At 40.2% G+C, this 20,936-nt stretch overlaps 1 protein-coding gene across 3 annotated transcripts in view; it reads right to left on the bottom strand.

Annotated features, from left to right (window-relative positions):
• Window positions 1-20,936, bottom strand: part of LOC105478186 (Scm polycomb group protein like 2) — a 118,389-nt gene that overhangs the window by 74,582 nt on the left and 22,871 nt on the right. For all 3 annotated transcript variants that reach the window (XM_011735256.3, XM_011735258.3, XM_011735257.3), the window contains exons 4-6: window positions 18,912-18,982; window positions 17,859-18,093; window positions 14,027-14,115 (exon numbers count right to left, since the gene is read on the bottom strand). In XM_011735256.3, coding sequence (XP_011733558.1) covers window positions 14,027-14,115; window positions 17,859-18,093; window positions 18,912-18,982 — 395 coding nt within the window. The remainder of the gene's footprint in view (window positions 1-14,026; window positions 14,116-17,858; window positions 18,094-18,911; window positions 18,983-20,936) is intronic.

Raw genomic sequence — 20,936 nt, 5'->3', positions numbered from 1 at the left:
AGAACTGCTAAAAAGCCCAAGTGTTATGTTAAAAGCAACATATTTTCTTTCAATCTGCTTTTCATTCTACTAAATGGCACCATCACAGCAATCCAGTCACCTAAGCCAAAAGACTGGAAATAGTAATCCTATTCTACTGACACTTGCTCAAATTAAAAGAGAAAAAAAAAAAAGAACAAAAAAATAGTAGTCCTGGACTGGTGATTTTCTGCCTGAATGAACATTAGAATCACCTGTGACCACACTACCAGCGATACTAATTGAATTGGTCTATGGTGGGGCCTGGGAAGCAGCAATATTTTAATTATCAGGGAAATTCTAAGGTGCACTTGAGGTTGAGAACCACTACCCTAGATTAATCCCTTTCACTTACCCAAAATTCAATTAAAAACCACAACCTCCCAATCAGAGCTGGATTTTAAACCTAGACAGTCTGTCTCGGAGTCACCTCCTTGGAGCACCCTACCCCAGCATCTGCCTGGACAACTCACTCAGGTTAAAGCCCAGTTCTCCTAGCTTCCTTGAATGCTTCCCTGACCAACCCCTGTCCACTCCTAGGCCCAGTTCCAACCAAGCCACTTTCATCTTCAATTGTAATATCACTACAGAAATGTGTTCATTCCTCTACAAGACTAAGATATTATTAAAAACAAGTATTCATATTATTATTTCCAGCACAATAACCAACAGCAAGCAATTTTTTAAATGAAAGAACCAAGGAATCACCCGAAAACAGTAAAAAAGCTCTCAACTAATTCTCGCACCAATTTAAAAAGTATATCTGGTAGGTTGGTTTCTTTTTCAAATGCCCCCTTAAAACACATCTCATCACCCTGTATTTTTCCATTGTTACTCTTTACACTCTTACAATCTGGCAGCTCCTTAATTATTAGCTTCCAAAGTCCTTTTAATTACATATTATTTTTTTAATTTTATTTTTATAGAGACGAGGCCTCGCTATGTTGGCCAGGCTGGTCTCGAACTCCTGGCCTAAAGCAATCCTCCCGCCTCAGCCTCTCAAACTGCTGGGATTACAGGTGTGAGCTACCATGCCAGGCTGAATTACATATCTTAATTTGATTCTTAAAAACCACCCTGGGCTCAAACCTGTAATCCCTAATTCAGCACTTTGGGAGGCCAAGACGGGTGGATTGGTTGAGCTCAGGAGTTTGACACCAGCCTGGGCAACAAGACGAAACCCTGTCTCTACAAAAAATACGAAAATTATCTGGGCATGGTGGCAGCACACCTGTAGTCCCAGCTACTTAGTGGGCTGAGGCAGAAGAATCACTTGAGCTCCGAAAGTCATCCAGGCTGCGGTGAGCCGTGTTCTTGCCACTGTACTCCAGCCTGGGCAACAGAGTGAGACCCTGCCTCAAAAAAAGTAAAAATTAAAATTAAAAATAAAAATAAATTTAAAAAAAACCCCACCCTGAAAGCCGGCAAGTCAAAAGGTAGATGATTAAAGATCAAAGTATTTGATAAATAGCTGATAAGAAAGAAGCAGTGTTACATGAAAGGGCTAAAGGTTAACTGCCTGTTACTATGTATGAGAAGAAAAAAGTGGGGAGGTGAGCTGCATTTAACAAAAAATAAACATAGCAGTTGACAAGCTTGTGCTAGATGCTCACAGAATGCAGAAAACATTCAAGGCACACATAAGGATCCCAGGACCTTACACTGTCATATAACAGACTGAGACTTTCTGTAGCAAAGAAAACTAAGTTCAAATGGCAATGTATATTTTCTGCAACAAAACAATTAAAAGACTGGAATAAGCAATGCAATAGAACTAATTTTAAGATTCAAATATATAACCTAGGCTGGGCATGGTGGCTCACGCCTGTAATCCCAGAACTTCGGAATGCCAAGGTGGGCAAATCATTGGAGCCCAGGAGTTAGAGACCACCAGAGCAACACAGCAAAACCCTATCTCTACAAAAAGTATACAAATTGGCTCATGCTTGTAATCCCAGAACTTTGGGAGGCTGAGGTGGGTGGATCACGAGGTCAGGAGGTTGAGACCAGCCTGACCAACATGGTGGAACCCAGTCTCTACTAAAAATACAAAAATTAGCCAGGTGTGGTGATGCACACCTGTAATCCCAGCTACTCAGGAGGCTAAGGCAGGAGAATCGCTTGAACCCAGGAGGCGGAGGTTGCAGTGAGCCAAGATGGTGCCATTGCACTCCAGCCTGGGTGACAGAGCGAGACTCATCTCAAAAGAAAAAAAAAAAAAATTAGCTGGGTGTGGTGGTGCACACCTGTAGTCCCAGCTACTCAGGAGGCTGAGGCAGGAGGATCTGCTTGAGCCTGGGAGGTGGACGTTGCAGTGAGCCAAGATGGTGCCACTGCACTCCAGCCTGGGCAACAAAGTGAGATGCTATCACAAAAAAAAAAAAAAAAAAAAGACAGGCAGGAAGGGAGGGAGGGAGGGACAGAAGGACAGGGAGGGAGGGAGGGAGGGAAGGACAACCTACAGAAAGGGAGAAAGAAAATATTGGCAAACTATCCATCACAAGGGATTAATAACCAGAATATATAGGGAACTCAAACAACTCAATAGCAAAAACAAATACCTGATTTTAAAATGGGCAAAAGACCTGAATAGACATTTCTCAAAAGAAGACACAGAAACAGCCAACAGATGCAAATCAAAACCACAATGAGTTGCCATCTCGCCCCAGTTAGAATGGCTATTATCAAAAAGACCAAAAAAAAACAAATGTTGGTGAGAAAGCAGAGAAAAAAAAAAAACTACCAAATGACCCAGCAATCTCACTTCTGGGGGTACATATCCAAAAGAAAGGAAATCAGTATATTGAAGAGACATCTGCACTCCCATGTTTACTGCAATACTATTCACAATAGCCAGATATGGAATCAAAAGTGTCCACCCATGAACAGAACTTCTCAAAAGAAGATGTACAAGTAGCTAACAAGCATATGAAAAAATGCTCAATATCACTAATCATTAGAGAAATGCAAATCAAAACCACAATGAGATGGCCAGGTGCGGTGGCTCATGCCTGTAATCAGCCTCACTTTGGGAGGCTGAGGTGGGTGGATAACCTGAGGTCAGGAGTTCAAGACCAGCCTGGTCAACATGGTGAAACCCTGTCTCTACCAAAAATACAAAAAATTATCCGGGCTTGGGGGCTAGTCCCAGCTACTCGAGAGGCTGAGGCATGAGAATCTCTTGAACCCGAGAGACAGTGAGTCCGGGAGGAGAGGATGCAGTGAGCCGAAATTGGGCCACTGCACTCCAGCCTTGGAGACAGAATGAGACTCTGTCTCAAAAAAAAAAAAAAAAAAAGAGAACCCACAATGAGATACCATCCCACACCAGTCAGAATGGCCATTATTAAAAAGTCAAAAAACAGCAGATCCTGGTGAGGTTGCAGAGAAAAGAAAATGCTTATACACCGCTGCTGGGAATGTAAATTAGTTCAGCTACTGAGGAAAGCAGTTTGGAGATTTCTCAAAGAACTTAAAACAGAACTACCATTCGACCCAGCAATCCCATTACTGGGTATATACCCAAAGGAAAATAAATCGTTCTACCATAGACACATGTTCATCACAGCACTATTTACAATGGCAAAGATGTGGAATCAACCTTGATGTCCATCAATGGTGGGCTGCATAAAGAATATTTGGTACATATATACCATGGAATATAATGCAGCCATAAAAAAGGACGAGATCATGTCCTCTGTAACACAGATGGAGAGCTGGAGGCCATTACCCTAAAGGAACAGAAAACCAAATGCTGCATGTTCTCACTTATAAGTGGGAGCTAAACAGTGAGTACACATGGACACAAAGAGGTGAACAACAAACAACAGGGCCTACTTGAGGGTGGAAGGTAGGAGGAGGGTGAGGATCAAAAAACTACCTATTGGGTACTATGCTTATTACCAGGGTGATAAGATAATCTGTGCCCCAAACCCCCTCAACACACAATCTATCCACATTACAAACCTGCACATGTACCCCATGTACCTAAAATAAAAGTTGGAAAGAAAACAAAAAAACCAAGAGTCCATCAACAGGTGAATAAAGAAAATGTGATATATATACACAATGGGAAATTATTTAACCATAAAAATGAAATCCTGTCAATGCAGCAACATGGATGGAACTGGAGGTCATCATGTTACGCGAAATGCTTTTAAAGAATTTGGTTTGTCATCATCACCAGTTCTTTAATAACTTCCTGAACACAAAAATATAATTTGCAAAAGCAATAGCTAAAATAAACAAGGAATTCTCTTTTCTTTTATGGTGAGACAAAAATGGTTCTATTCTAGAAGATGGCTAACAAAGAATGTTCTTTTAACTACCTCCTTTTTTTTTCTTTTTCTTTCTTTGAGACAGAGTCTCGCTGTGTTGCCCAGGCTGGAATGCGGTGGCACAACCTCGGCTCACTGCAACCTCCACCTCCTGGGTTCAAGCAATTCTCCTGCCTCAGCCTCCCAAGTGGCTGGGATTACAGGTGCGTTCCACCATGTCCAGCTAATTTTTGTATTTTTAGTAGAGATAGGGTTTTGCCATGTCAGAGCTGGTCTCAAACTCCTGACCTCAGATGATCCACCCACCTCGGCCTCCCAAAGTGCTGGGATTACAGGTGTGAGCCACCGCGTCTGGCCCTTTTTTTTTTTTTTTTTTTTTTAAATAAAAGACAGGGTCTCCTCAGTATGTTGCCCAGGCTGGACACAAATCTCCTGGGCTCAAGCAATCCTCCTGCCTCAGACTTCCAAGTAGCTGGGACTACAGGAACGTGTCACCACAACCAGCTTCTAACCTCCCTTCTTGATTACCTACAATATGGTTCTCCTTAAAGGCTATTTCTTCCCATGTCCCACAAAATCCAAAACCAGTCTCAGCATTCTCTGCATTACTCCTCTGCCTGGGGAATAATCCTACTCTTGCAGCCTCATGGCTCACTGTCTTCCTTCCTTCAGATCGTCACTCAAAAGGTACCTTCTCAGACCCTCCTGGCCAACCTATCTAAAATGTCGACCTCTCTTCTAAGCATGTAAGAGTATAAAACATAAGATATACTTTAGTTATTTAGCATGATCTATTAAACATTTCCCCAAGTAGAAAGTAAGCTCCATAAGGGGCATATTTTATGCTTTGTTTACTGCAATATACCCAGTACCTACCTCTGACCACAAATTAATACATGAACTTCTATCTCCTTATTTTTCATCAACTACTTATTTGACCTCACCAAGAATTTTAGTCCTTTAACCTTCATTTATTCATTTACAAATATTTACTTAGTATCTACTATATTCCAGACACCACTGGAGGTTCTTGGGATATATTAACAAGCAAAAAAAACAAAATCCCTCCTTCACAGCACTTACATGCTAGTGAGGAGAGACAATAAGCATAATTTAAAAAGTAAAACACATACATTAGAAATGATAAATGCTATGCAGAGAGAGAGAGAGAGAGAGAGAGAACAGCACAATAAGAGAAATCCAGAGAGCAATGTAGAAGGAGGGGTTGTACAACTTTAAATAGGGAAATTAAAACAAGTCTCATATAGAAGGTGATATGTGAGCAGAAATCTGAAGGAGGGAAATGGCCAGAGTCAAGGCCCTAAAGCAGGAGCTGTGTCTGAAATGTTCAAAGAATACCAAGGAAGTGAGTGTGGGTAAAATGTAACATGTAAGTAGGAGAGCAGAAAGAAATGAGTTCAGACAGATAATGAGGGGTCATATCATATACAGTTTTATATGTCACTGTAAGGATTCTTTTACTCTGAATAAAACAGGAAGCCCCTGGAAGAGTTTGAACAGAGGAGTGATATAATTTGACTTCTGTGGGTTTTTTGTTTGCTTGTTTTGTTTTTGAGACTGAGTCTCACTCTTGTCGCCCAGACTGGAGTATAGTGTCGCAATCTCAGCTCACTGCAACCCCCACTTCTCGGGTTCAAGCAATTCTCCTGTTTCAGCCATCAGAGTAGCTGGTGCAACCACAACGCCCAGCTAATTTTTCAATTTTTAGTAGAGACAGGGTTTCACCCCGTTGGCCAGGCTGGTCTTGAACTCCTGACCTCAAGTGATCCGCCCGTCTCGGCCTCCCAATGTGCTGGGATTACAGGCGTGAGGCACCATGCCCGGCCGTGATTTACATTTTAAAAGGAATACTCTGGTTTCTGTGCTGATGATAGCCTGTAAAGTTACAAATGCAGAGACCAGTGAGAAGCTACTGTAGTAATCCAACTGAGATTGAAAAAGACAGCTTGTATCAGAGTGATAACAATAGAGATGGCAAGAAGTGGGTGGATTTTGGATATACATTTGTCCCTCAGTATTCACGCAGGACTGGTTCCAGGATCCACTGAGGATACCAAAATCCAAGGACACTCAAGTCCCTGATATAAAATGGCACAGTATTTGCATATAGCCTATATACATCCCCCCATATATTTTAAATAATCTCTAGATTATAAATAATTTAAGTAATCTTTTGATTACTTATGATGCCAATAGAATGTAAATGGTATGTAAACAGCTATTTTACTATATTGTTTTTTCACTTGTACTATTTTTTACTGTATTTTGGGTTTTTTTTAATATTTTCAATCTGCAGTTGGTTGAACCCATGGATGCAGAACCCAAGGATATGGAAAGTTCACTGTATTCTGAAGGTACAGTCAATAGGATTTCCTTATGGACCGGATGTAGGGTGTGAAAGAAATAATTACCAAAGTTTGAAGCCTGAGCAACTAGAAGGATAGTTTCCCCTCCCTGAGATAGGGAGGTTAACAGGTGGAGCAGTTTGAGATGTCCATCAGACATCCAAGTGGAGATGTTGAGTAGGTAGCTGGACATACAAATCTGAGTTGGGAGTAAGTCAGTCTGGGGTGGAAATACAAATTTGAAAATCATCTGCATATAAACTGTATTTAAAGCCAGGAAATTAGATGAGCTCACCAGGGGATTAATACAGGTTAGGGTTTCCCAGCCTTGGCACTAATGACGTTTGCAGCCAGAATGGGCGTGCACGTGTGTGTGTGTGTGTGTGTGTGTGTGTGTGTGTGTGTGTGTGTGTATTCTGTGCATTGTAGGATGTGAAGCAGCACTCATATCCAGGTTATAAAGCATCATTTCACTACTTTCTTCTCAGCACCCAAAACCAACTTATTCCCTTGTCCTTGCCCTGTTATCTCCAAACCTTAGTTCAATATCACCATCCACTTCACCTATTTATACTTAGCTGCTGATATGGTTTGGCTGTGTCCCCAACCAAATCTCAACTTGAATTGTATCTCCCAGAATTCCCGCGTGTTGTGGGAGGGACCCAGGGGGAGGTAATTGAATCATGGTGGCTGGTCTTTCCCATGCTATTCTCGGGACAGTGAATAAGTCCCACAAGATCTGACGGGTTTATCAGGGGTTTCTGCTTTTGCTTCTTCCTCATTTTCTCTTGCCGCCACCACGTAAGAAGTGCCTTTTGCCTCCCACCATGATTCTGAGGCCTCCCCAACCATGTGGAACTGTAAGTCCAATTAAACTTCTTTTTCTCCCCAGTCTTAGGCATGTCTTTATCAGCAGTGTGAAAACAGATTAATACAGCTGCTGAGCACTGCTGCAGCAAAGTCCCTCCCACATGCTTATTACATGTAGTGACACACATTTTTACCCTTCATCCTTAGCTAAGCCCTCCAAAACACTGTCATGTGTCCCTAGACCATACCCTCTCCCATCCCATATGGCAGCTGTTCCAAACCTTAACCATTCTCCTTAAGATAAATGATGTAGCCTCACTATATGTTTGTTATTTTCTTAACTGACTTTCTCCCCAACCAGTATGTGTGAATTTTCTTCCAGCCTTTGCCAGTTTCCTATTTTGCAGAAATAGGAATTTGAAGTTTTGTTTTTTGTTGTTGTTTTGTTTTAAATCAGGGTCTCACTCTGTCACCTAGGCTAAAGGTTAGCATGCAGTAGCGAAAGCATGGCTCATGGCAGCCTCAACCTCCAAGACTCAAGTGATCCTCCCGTCATTGAGGTCTATTTATAGAAATAGTAAATTGAAGCCATCAGGAATGATCTCCATATATTCTGCCCCAAAATTATAAATTAGCTCTGAGGACACTTTTCACCTGGACTTTAGCTCTTGCTAATGTAACTGACGATTTTCTATCTACCAAAGAGTCAAAAATCAGCTTTCTTCTTAACTGACCTTCCTTAAGTACATGATATAGGCCAGCCACTATGTAACTCTGAGTTGTACTTGAGACTATTAACCACTCCCTAATCCTTGCAACTCTGCCCCACTGGATTCAATGACACCAGCTTATTCTAGTTTTCCTTCTCCATTTCTAGAGCTGCACCTATCCCTTTACTTACCCTCTAAGGTAGGTAGGTATTTCTCAAGGCTCTCACCTTGACATTCTTCTCTCTTCCTTCTATACATTCTCTGGACTAGCTCATTTAAGCTCAAAGCTTCTATCACTACTATTTATACTAAAAATTTCCAAATCCATGTGCCCAAGCCAAACTTTGTTCCTAAGTTCTAAACCACTTACTTTCAACAGCCTGATAGTCATCACTACTCAAATTTCCCAGAGACACCTCAATATGTCCAAAACTAAGCCCATCTGTTCCTTCCATAAGTATTTATCTTCCTGTATTCTTTTACCCTTTCTTCATTCTTTTAACAAACAAGTATGTGTCCAGAAACTAATGTAGGCACTGACAATACAAAGACATGCTAACTGCTCAAAAGGAACTCACAGTCCAGGAAGACAGACAGTAAAAATAATAATATAATCTAACACATACAAAGATTGGGATGTACAAGGTGCTACAGAAGTATAGGAATGGGCCGGGCACAGTGGCTCACACCTGTAATCCCAGCACTTTGGGAGGCCAAGGTGGGTGGATCATTTGAGGTCGGGGGTTCAAGACCAGCCTGGTCATATGCCGAAACCCCATCTCTACTAAAACTACAAAAAAAATTAGCCGGGCATGGTAGCAGGTGCCTATAGTCCCAGCTACGTGGGAGGCTGAGGCAGAAGAATCACTTAAGCCCAGGGGGCGGAGGTTGCAGGCTGCAGTGAGCTGAAATTGCACCACTGCACTCCAGCCTGGGCAACAGAGGGAGACTGTCTCACCAAAAAAAAAAAAAAAAAAAAGTAGAAGAATGGAGAAGGGGAATTAGGGATATTATCTTGGAGGATTTAACGTCTGACTTGAATCTTTAAAAAGTAGGAGTTAACCAGGGAAAACCAACATGAGTCAAAACAGAGCTCTAAAAATAAACAAGGTATCTACAAGCTATTACAAGCAATTTAAGAACATAACATCCAAAGCAGGGAGTGGCATCCCTGAACCTGATCACACAGGACCCAACAGGCCATACTGAAAAACTTATACTTCATCCTGAGTATAACCAGGAACTTCAAAAGAGTTTTAAACAGGGGAATAACATGGTAAGGTTTTTGTATAAGATACACATTTCTAGCGGTTGTGTGAAAGGGTGAGATTAGAGGCAGTTAAAAGGCTAGCGTAACAGTTCAGGCAAGAGGAAAGCCTTATAAAAGTTGTCAGAATCAAAATGGAGTCACTTATGCCAAACCCTAACAAAAAGGACCATAGAGGAGGGGCTCTCATGTACACACGCCTATGATAAAAACTATTACAAGGACTCTCTGAAAACCACAACCTTACACAAAGAATACTCCTGCAAGGACATCTATCCAGTAACTGTTCAACCCCAGATACCACTCTTATTATTGATCCTTGTGGCCAAGGATAAGTGCTTCAAAACAACTTATGTAACCTTCCTTGTTTTGCCTTTAAAAGCTTCCCTTTGCCTTACCATCACCAGATATGCCAATGATCCAAAACAGCACAAATATCCTGCATTGAAACCCCTTGCCATTCGTTCCCAAATAGACTTTTTTTTTGGAGAGCCTCTTTCTCTGTTGTTATTTTAGGCTGACAGTCTGCCCAAGGGGCAGTGGTGGTAAGGTTAGAAAGAAACAGAACAAATAAATAATTACGAAGCTAAGTGAGTAGACCTCCAGAGGCCAAAATCAAGGAAAAGTGAGGATTTAAGATGATTCTAAGAAGAAATCCAACAGAAAAACAGGCAAAGGGCCAGGCACAGTGGTTCACACCTGTAATCCCAGCACTTTGGGAGGCCAAGGCTGGCGGATCACCTGAGGTCAGGAGTTCGAGACCAGCCTGGCCAACATAGTGAAACCCTGTCTCTACTAAAAACACAACCATTAACCAGGTGTGGTGGCGCCTGCCTGTAATCCCAGCTACTCGGGAGGCTGAGGCATGGGAATCACTTGAACCAGGAGGCGGAGGTTGCAGTGAGCTGAGGTTCACGCCACTGCACTCCAGCCTGGGAGACAGAATGAGACTCTGTCTCAAAAACAAAACAGAAAAACAGGCAAAGGCTATAATCAGACAATTCACAGAAAAACAAAAGGCCATTAAACAAATCTTAAAAGCACAATTTTACTAGTAATCAGTGCAATGCAAATTAAAACAATGGGATACCATCCTCATCTTCACCACCCCCTCCAAAAAAAGATTCACGAAAATTTTAAATGGATAATATTCAATGATAGTGAAGGTGCAGAGATACAAACATGTTTATAGGCTAATGGTGGAGCATAGCTTAGAACAGGGATCCCCAACCCCCAGACTGGTATTGGTCCGTGGCCTGTTAGGAACTGGGTGGCACACCTGGCAAGCAAGCAAATCTCCATCTGTATTTACAGCCGCTCCCCATCACTCGCATTACCACCTCAGCTCTGTCTCCCATCAAGAGCAGCATTAGATTCTCATAGGAGTGCAAACCCTATTGTGAACTGCATGTGCGAAGAATCTACATTGCGCACTCCTTAGGAGAATCTAATGATAAATGTAATGTGTTCAAATCATCCTGAAACCACCCACCCCTCCATCCATGAAAAATTGTCTTCCACGAAACTGACCCCTGATGACAAAAAGGTTGGGGACTCCTGCCTTAGAATACCCTTTGGGAATGCAATTTAACAGTATATATCAACATTTAAAATATACATTCCCTTGTTTTTTCTTTACAATTTTTCAAATTTTTTTTTAGGCAGGGTCTCCCTGTGTTGCCCAGGCTGGTTTTTAACTCCTGGGCTCAAACGATCCTCCTGCCTTGGCCTCCCAAAGCCCAACCAAAACATACATCCCTTTGAACAAGCAATTCTAGTTCCAGGAATGCAACTGTTCACACTTATACACAAAACTCTTTATAAGAATGCTCACTGTAGAGCTGATCTAAACAAGAATGTGGAGATGACCTAATCATCCGTCCTTACAGTTAAGTCAATTCTAGGGTTAAATGAATTCTGATGATCCATACTACAGAAGAGTACAATACAAGCTAAAATATATATGAAATGAAATAGTACGATTTCCAAAACACACATATGTTAGGAGAAAAAGTAAACCACAGAATAATATGTACAATATTTTCCAATTGATGTTTAAGAAAATAAAAGCCCATATTTGTTTATAAATGTAAAGAAAAAGGTCTGGGAGAACAAATAAAACTTCAATTTGGAGGGAAGAGGGGAATGAAGGAATGGTTGGGACAAAGGGAGATGCATTTTTCACTCCAGCTAAGAGTATAGCTTGATTCCCATCCCCTGTCCCCCACCACATGAATTATTTTTATAATTAAAAAAATTGAAAACATAATGTGTACAACAAGTGTGGCACACGACCAGCTGATCAAGCAATCTGACTAGTAAAACAGATCCAATGGCTTTTCTAAAGTCACAACCCAAGCTAATAGGTGTTCAATAAATAAAGACTTCTGCTAAATATTTTTTAATTAGCTATTCTCACACACGGCTTACCACGGGCCAAAGGGCCTGTGCTGCCTGTGTCCCTTGCAGGTAGGGCAAGTCCACTTTCTGCATTCATCTTCCTCAAAGATGTACCCACAGAATTTTTCTTTGCAATGAAGGAGGCATAGTAATTGATGTTTCACATCCTTATGCCTTCAATCTTCTTCAAAAGCTTTTTAAAACTACAATCAATTCTTATCATTCCAAGTATAGTTGTAATAAAAGTTGAGATTGAAAAACAATCAGAAGAAAAGGTGAGAAAGAAATATTTTGACTCATAATTTAAAACGTGGCTTTTATTGTTTCTTAACATACTTTTCAACATTTTCTCAAGAATATAAACTATTCTGGAAATTTTTCCTCTTTTTTAATATAGCAAGTATTTCCTCATGACAAATTCTTTCCAATGACTGCTTTTAACATTGTTTACTTCTGAAACCAAATCTCTCCAACTAACTTTCAAGTTATTTTTTTGGCCCATCATCTTTTTCTCCAGTATCAAAGGGACTAACACAGTAAAGTGAGGGGAAGATTCACTTCTGAATGCAAATAAAAAATAGCAATGAATATTTGCTTCCAGTAGAGCACTCTTTTTATATCTACAGTCAAGAAAGAGGCTACTAATGAAATTGGACTAGTGGGTTATTATAATTGAGACTTTTTTATGACTTGATGTTATAGACTGAATTGTGTCACTCCCAAAATTCGTATGTTGAAGCACTAACCCCCGGTACCTCAGAATGTGATGGTATCTGGACATAGGGTCTTCAAAGAGGTAATTAAGTTAAAATAAGGTTATCAGGGTAGGCCCTAATCCAATATGACTGACATCCTTATAAGAGGAACAAATTGGACACAGATAAACCCATCACATGAAAACACAGGGAAAAGGCAGCCATCTACAAGCCAAGGGGAGAGGCCTCAAAAGAAACCAAACCTGGCTGGGGGCAGTGGCTCATGCCTGCAATTCCAGCACTTTGAGAAGCTGAGGCTGGCAGATCACCTGAGCCCAGGAGTTCAAGACCAGCCAGGACAACACGGTGAGACCCCGTCTCTACTAAAAACACAAAAATTAGCCCGGTGTGGTGGCACGTGCCTGTAATCCCAGCTACTCAGGAGGCTGAGGCATGAGAATTGCTTGAACCCGAGAAGCCGAGATCATACCATTGCACTCCAGCCTGAGTGACAGAGCAAAACTCAGTCTCAAAAAAAAAAGAAAAAGGAGTTCAAGACCAGCCTGGCCAATATGGTGAAACCCCACCTCTACTAAAAATACAAAAAAATTATCTGGACATGGTGGTGCACACCTGTAGTCCCAGCTACTCAGGAGGCTAAGGTAGAATTGCTTGAATCTGGGAGGCGGAGGTTGCAGTGAGCCAAGATTGCGCCACTGTACTCCAGTCTAGGTGACAGGTGAGACTGTCTCAAAAAAAAAAAAAAACCAAACCTGCTGACACCTTGATCTCAGACTTCTAGCCTCCACAACTGTACAAAAATACAATTCTGTTATTTAATCTATTATTACAAATTTAATTCTATCATCTCAAAATTCATATGTTGAAGCACCAACCCCCAACATAAATGTATTTGGAAACAGGGCCTTTAAGGAAGTAATAAAGGTTAAGTGAGGTCATAAGGGTCGGCCTCTAATCCAATAGGACTGGTGTCCCTATAAGAAGAGGAATACACACTAGGGATGTGCATGGATAGAGAAAAGACCATGTGAAGACACAGCAAGAAAGCATCCATCTGCAAGCCAAGAAGAGAGATCTCACCAGAAACCAATGGGATACCATCCTCATCTTCACCACTCCCCCACAAAAAAGATTCCCAACATTTTAAAAGATGAATAATATTCAATGTTAGTGAAGGTGTGGAGATACAAACATGTCTGTATGCTAATGGTGGAGCACTGCACATTATCTGAGGGTACCTTGATCTTGGACATACAGCCTCTAGAATGGAGAAAATAAATTTCTGTTGTTTAAGCCACCCAGTCTGTGGTACTTTGTTATGGCAACCCCAGCAAACTAATACACTTGCCAATCCAGTAATTTTAAAAGTATGTTTGCTTTTCCATGTCACAGAAGATTACGCATTTAAGCATTCCCACTAAAACAATAAAAACATGGCAGCTTTTTATAACATCTTTCTTACCTTCTTAAATAATGTGGCAGATGCCATTTCAGACCCGTTTAGTGTCTTTAAGAGGAACATCGGCCAGGATGATGTATTCATCTGGTACCCTGTTTTATAAAATAAATTAGGTATCATGAAAAAGCCTCCCTGTGATACTATTAACAAGTTGGTATAAAAAATAGGTTTCATTCCCATTATTCTCAAGAGAATGACTTTCTTATCTAAGAACTCTGAACATGGGCAAGAGGAGCAGATGTACCCTCCTCTCACTGCTAGTGTCCCCACTGTACTGTCTGGCAACAATGCTACAGTGGGCGTAGAAACTCTCATTTTAAGAGAAGCCACTAGCTAGGATTCACCAACAAACATGTATATAATACCAGGGGTGATCTAAGCTGGAGCCTAGGAGAGCTTCCATTCCACCACCAACAATCACACAAGCAAGGGTAAAGGCTGTAAAAGACTCCTAGCCCCCTTTTCCTCAGGGCCCCTGGCTTCTTTCATTTCAGAAAGACAGTTTTCTGTCAAACTCAGCACATATACACACACAACAATACATTTCATTGCATGTAATTTTACCTCAAAAGAAAAAAACCTATAGATATTTACTCGTTAATGATATATATGCTAAAGTATTTAGGGGACGTGCACTGATGTCAACAACTCACTCTGAAATGTACTGACAAATAAGAAGGATTGATGAATAAACAGAAGCGCAGATAGATGGATATGTGATAAAGTAAGCATAATAAAATGATAATGGTAGAATCTAGAAAGTGGACATGGGGATACTCGCTGTAAAATTCTTTCACGTTTTCTGCATGTTTGAAATTTTCCATAAAATGTGTTAGAAAAAAAGACAGCTCTCACTTTAGCAATCTTAATACATACTAAAAATGATCTTCTTTTAGAATTTGTATCAGATGCTATCAAAATAGACTCAACAAGTATCTTTTCTAGAGATCTCACTAACTAATGGTATCACAGCATCTGGCATATGCAGCAGGGAGCAGGGGTCTGCTAGTTTTACTGCTTTCTGGGGGCAATCTGTTTCATGCAACACCTGCTTGCCTCAATGCCAGAATTAGAAAGAATTTGGATGCGCCCCTGATACGTGCATACATTAAGACAGAGAGGCACATGAATCACTGGCAATGGATGCAGGTTTTGTCCTATTCTCCATCAACAGAACAAAACATACAAAAAAGGTAAGATGGAAAGTCATCCTCTAATAACCCTGTACCAAAATCCCCTTAATCTGACTAGAGACACAATTGTTGCTAGAAAAAAAAACAGGGGTGGGGGGTGATTTTTCACATACTCCCTTACAATAAATCAACATTATTATTCTCCATTCTATGGAGAGTACTGCATAAGAATCATTCTCTGGTCCTTAAACCTTTCTCTCAATCCCCGTATTATCCTATTCCATCATGTGCCCAGATTTTCCTGAATGTAACATTTTACTTAATTCTATAATTGCTTAAAGTCAAACATAGATTAAAAGACCAAAATTGGGTTAAGGTACATATAAAAAGTTTAAAAAGAGATAAAACTAATTTATAAGGTTAGGAAGTCTAGATGGCAGTACCTTTAGGAAAGGAGAGATTATGACTAGTTATCAGCAGGAGTGGGTCTTCTGGGGGGCTGATAATGTTCTGTTTTTGATTTGGATGATGGCTTTACAGATGTGTTCATTTATAAATGAGCTATATACTTATGACCTGTACACCTTTCAGTTTGTGTGTTAAAACTTTTTAAAATCTTTTAATAATAACCTTTAAAGTTTAAATCAATAAATCTTTTTCAAAGGAAAACTAAATAAGTTGTATTAAAATGAAAGTTGGACGGGCACGGTAGCTCACACTTGTAATCCCAGCACTTTGGGAGGCAGAGGCAGGTGGATCATGAGGTCAGGAGTTCGAGACCATCCTGGCTAACATGGTGAAACCCTGTCTCTACTAAAAATACAAAAATCAGCCAGGTGCAGTGGCAGGCGTCTGTAGTCCCAGCTACTCTGGAAGCTGAGGCAGGAGAATGGCGTGAACCTGGGTGGCGGAGCTTGTAGTGAGCCGAGATGACGCCACTGTACTCTAATCTGGGCAACAGAGCGAAACTCTGTCTCAAAATAAATAAATATAAACAAACAAACAAATAAATAAGTAAATAAAATGGAAGTTAAACTACTCAAAAGTGCCTAAAAAGCAAACTGGCACCAATTGTGCATTTTTAGGTATATTGCCAAAACAGATACTAATCGGCACATATTTCTATACATTTCATATTTTTAAATAAAACAAAAGTCTAAGAATTTTATTTAAAAGAATGACCATAAATCAAGTTATGTATCTGAAATGCTAACAATTACAATAGCAGCATCTCCTTAAACAAACTGCAAAAACATTCCACATTGCAAAAAGAGAAATAAAATCCAAATAGGGAAGCACTAAGCCCAGGTTTGTACTTATCTTTCACACAGATTGTGTAATTTGAGAAATATTACAAACAACAAATAAACAACAAAAGACGTGAGTGAAAGAAGGCAAAAGGTAACAAACAAACATGACCCAAGCCATCTTCTTGGAATAACATATCTCCAACTAGTTTTTTAAAATATTTTAGCCTGGAGCAGTGGCTCACTCCTGTAATCCCAGCACTTTGGGAGGCAGAGGTGGGCGGATCACCTGAGGTCAGGAGTTTGAGACTAGCCTGGTCAACATGGTGAAACCTCGTCTCTACTTAAAAATACGAAAATTAGCCAGGTGTGGTGGTGGGCGCCTGTAATCCCAACTACTCGGGAGGCTGAGGCAGGAGAATGGCTTGAAACCAGGAGGCAGAGGTTGCAGTGAGCCGAGATGACACCACTGCACTCCAACCTGGGCAACAAGAGCGAGAACCATCTCAAAAAAAAATATTTTTTAAACCAAATGAGTTATAACAAACAAACAGAACAAGGACAGCATAAAGATATATTACTAAAGAGTGGCTATTGTTAATATCTTAAATTTGTGATTCTCAAGGAATTTTTCACTAATAGGAAAACAAAAAAAATCCATTCTTTTATTGTGCTTTGCAACAAGGAATTTTCATTTTCAGCACTGTAAAGAACCAAATAAAAACAAATACCCACCATTCACTCAAAGTATAGAACAGCAACTAAATAAACTAAATAATTTCTTTCCTACAGAGTATCATGGTATGCTTAAATTTTAAAAAGAAAAATGTTGCCCCAAATTAGTCACACTCTTTTTACCTTTCAAAAATTTGGCCAAAATTAAAGTACATATTTTGTACCTTAAAATCTTGGCTAAAATATCCATTTTCTCCTTTTCAAAGACCTAAAGGTACTAATTCCTGCCCCTCTCACTCTGATTTCTTCCCACTGTAGGTGAAATGAAATTCTTGAGTTTGAAACTGGAAACTGAATGTGGAATCATACCCTTCCCCTAGACTTAGCCCTATACCAAAATTGCTGAATGGCCCAGTGGACAACATTGAGAGAGCATGTGCCTTGTATCAAATGCTACAAAGTTCTTCTCCAGAAGGAGTTCTGAATCTGCATATGTAATCTAGTAGAGTTGGTTCTGACATTTCAAGTCTGAAGACCTAGCATGAGTCTTGCCCTGGAGTGGGGAACCTTCCATATACATATGCCAGATATGTACTTAAGCAAAACTCCACAACAGATGGTGCTGATTTCCTCTCTCATCATACATTCTCCACAGTAACCATCTGACCATTTATTTACAAGAATGCCCGAGAAAATAAATTTTAAAAGGCCACTTAAAGCCACTTCTATTGAACATCACATTAGAAAGAATACGCTATTTTTAAAACTGTTTCTTCTTACCTAGTGGAGGTTGAAGTAAGTCTCCTTCCTTTTCACATGTCCCAACAGGTTGTATGTCTGGGGAATCGACAAGCCTCCAAAAATCATTTCTATTATCACTACCATCCAGTCGTAACCGTAACCTGGCCCCAGTAATTCCAATAACCGTAGCAATACACACTGAAGTGGCATTGCGAGGATCACGGGCTTCCAATTTCATACCAACTTTGAAATCATTCACAGGTGGAATCTGAGACTATACATATAAATAAAATTTGGTTAAAATGCATCAACTATAAGACGAGACACATGGATAGCTATGTCACCAGAATACCTGAGGAACATTTTAAATAACAGTCACGGCGGATGATAAGTGAGGTCAGAGCTGTAAGAGTCAAGCAAAAGATCTTCAAATTCTCTCCTTGGCTTGACATGCAGCATAAAAACACTACCCACTGCTGTTCTCACTCATCTGCCCACTTCCAGGCAACACAAATACAACCTCTAAAATATACCCTGAGTGGCTTTCTAAAGTAAGAATCTGATTAGGCCATTCCCCTTGAAATTAGCCAACCAGCAGCTCACCACTGCCTATAATAAAGTCCAACTCCTCAGCACAGTTTAAATGCCCCCACAACTTTAACCTCATTTCCACATTATCGCCTCTATCCACTTTGTGCTCCAGTCACCCCAAGCCATCCCTTAATACTCAGATGCTTTCATGCCCATGTGCCTTGGCTTTAGATGTTCTCTCTGCCTGGAATATCCTTCCTCCCATTCCAACCATCTCAAATAGCATCTCTCCTGTGAGCCCTTCCAGTGTGGAGTTATCACACTTCTCATAATTATTTATTTACATGTCTGCTTTTCCTGCCAGATGGGCAATCATAAAGCTTAGTATACCTGACATAGAGTAAGTTCTTAATTCATGAATGCAAAGAGACCATCTGGCTCTTAAGTGGCATTACCACAATCCCACTATCTCCTCACACTACCAGAATCTAACAATCACACAGACATCCTCCAACAAGTTAATAGTTTACATTAACCAACAGCTACAGAATCTTGGCATACCTGACGGAAGCACTCTGAAGGAGCACTTATAGACCCAGTCTCTTTCAAATACTCCTCCCAGTGGAAATCATCTGGAAAAAACACATGTACAAAATAGTTTCTTAAAGCATATACAATGTAACTTTTAGTATATACAACTTTCAGGATTAAAATGGGTTTTAGTTCCATGCCTCTTTAAAAAAAAAAACAAACAAACTTCCAAAAGAGTAGATTCAAACATCCTGATCTACATTTCATGACCAGCATAAAAATAAAAGATCAGATGATATCCTCATAATAATGGCTCAGCTATAAATTATAACCTAGATACTCTCATTGTAATGTGGACTACAGCACAGTGATTCTAAAAATGTGGATGTTACAAATAACTAAAGAAATTGTTACAGAGTAATAGCAAAGTCTACCCATCTGTCTCTAATATAAATTTATTCGATAAATATGTTTTCACCACTTTATTCCATTAATGTGAAGGCACTTCTTTGTTATTCATGGGGAGCTAAAGGTGTTTAGTGTGTGGTCAAACAGAATTTTACCCCTGAAATGCTTTATGGAAAGAAAAAAATCCAGTAACCAGAGTAGTTTCTCAATGGACTATTAGATCTCCATTCAGAGTGTCAAGAAGATGGTGGCAGAACAAAGCAATAAACCAGTCATCAGTACAGTCACTAATATGGATTATTTTAATGACCTACATTTTCTACAGACTCTTGCTGTCCTTCCTTAGTCTTCATGACATATTATAATGTTAGAAGAGAAGATCAGAAAGCAGAGCACATTGTCTGGCTTGAACATATCATTTCACTGTGCCAGCCAGACTGTCAAGACACTGAGAAAAAGACTTGATAGTAGTAGTGAACGAACTAGTAATTCACATGATGTTTAATTCTCATCATTCATGAGGCTTTTCTATACTCTTGTTAAATTTCCTCACTATAAAAATATTGGGTTTGACAGTTCTCTTTCTTGGAAGAATCTATGTTTACCAGCTTCTTACACTTCCTTCAAAAGATATACTTAGATGACTCCCCCCTTGCAAAAAACAAAAAAAGCCTACAGAGTGCTGATAATGTTTAACCACCAGCTTTCTGGAAAATACAACAAAAAACCTGACTGATAGCGTTTGCAGATTTCTGTGATGTAAATATGACCACCATGGTTGACTGTAAGGTGCCAAGGTAAAACCACCAACCACCAAATTGGGAAAAGATGTACACAATTGGCTCTCCCAAGCCGGTGTGAACCAGCTCCAGTGTGCCACCATTACATATGTGTGTATGCATTTCCATATGTATGTATATATACTATATGTGGTATTAAGCATGTCACACATAACATTTTGCACCTTGTTTTTGTTTAATAGATCTAAGAGACTGTTTCATTTAAAAGAAAATACTGGGTTTGATTCCACTTCCAGATGATGTGAAGCAAGCACCACCAGCATTGAAAATCATGCATCAGAGAAGAGTGTTAAGAATGTGTGCTTTAGGGCCGGGTGTGGTGGCTCACGCCTGTAATCCCAGCACTTTGGGAGGCTGAGGCGAGTGGATCACCTGAGGTCAGGAGTTCGAGACCAACCTGGCCAACATGGTGAAATCCCATCTCTACTAAAAACACAAAAATTAGCTGGGTATGGTGGTGGGCACCTGTAATCCCAACTACTTGGGAGGCTGAGGCAGGAGAATTGCTTGAACTCGGGAGGTGGAGGTTGCAGTGAGCCGAGATCGCACCATTGCCTGGTGGCAGAGTGAGACTGCATCTCAAAACAAAAAAAAGAATGTGGGCTTTAGAGTCAGATCTGCCTGCTTCCAGTATGGCTTTACCTCTTACTAGCTATGTGACCCTAAGCAAGTCATTCACTTTCTTAGCCTTAGTTCCTTCATTTATAAAATGGGAAAAGTAATGTACATGGTACTAGATATGTTGAGAGCTAAATAAAGTAGCATATATGTAAGTCACTCAATAAACGGCACATTATAAAACTAGAAGTCATAGTTGTGCTTAAATTTATTAATACTGAATAACTTT

The sequence above is a fragment of the Macaca nemestrina genome, chromosome X, assembly GCF_043159975.1.
Source record: "Macaca nemestrina isolate mMacNem1 chromosome X, mMacNem.hap1, whole genome shotgun sequence".
Lineage (NCBI taxonomy): Eukaryota > Metazoa > Chordata > Mammalia > Primates > Cercopithecidae > Macaca > Macaca nemestrina.
Note: the sequence above shows the minus strand (reverse complement) of the source record. Positions and strands in the feature narration are given on the sequence as shown.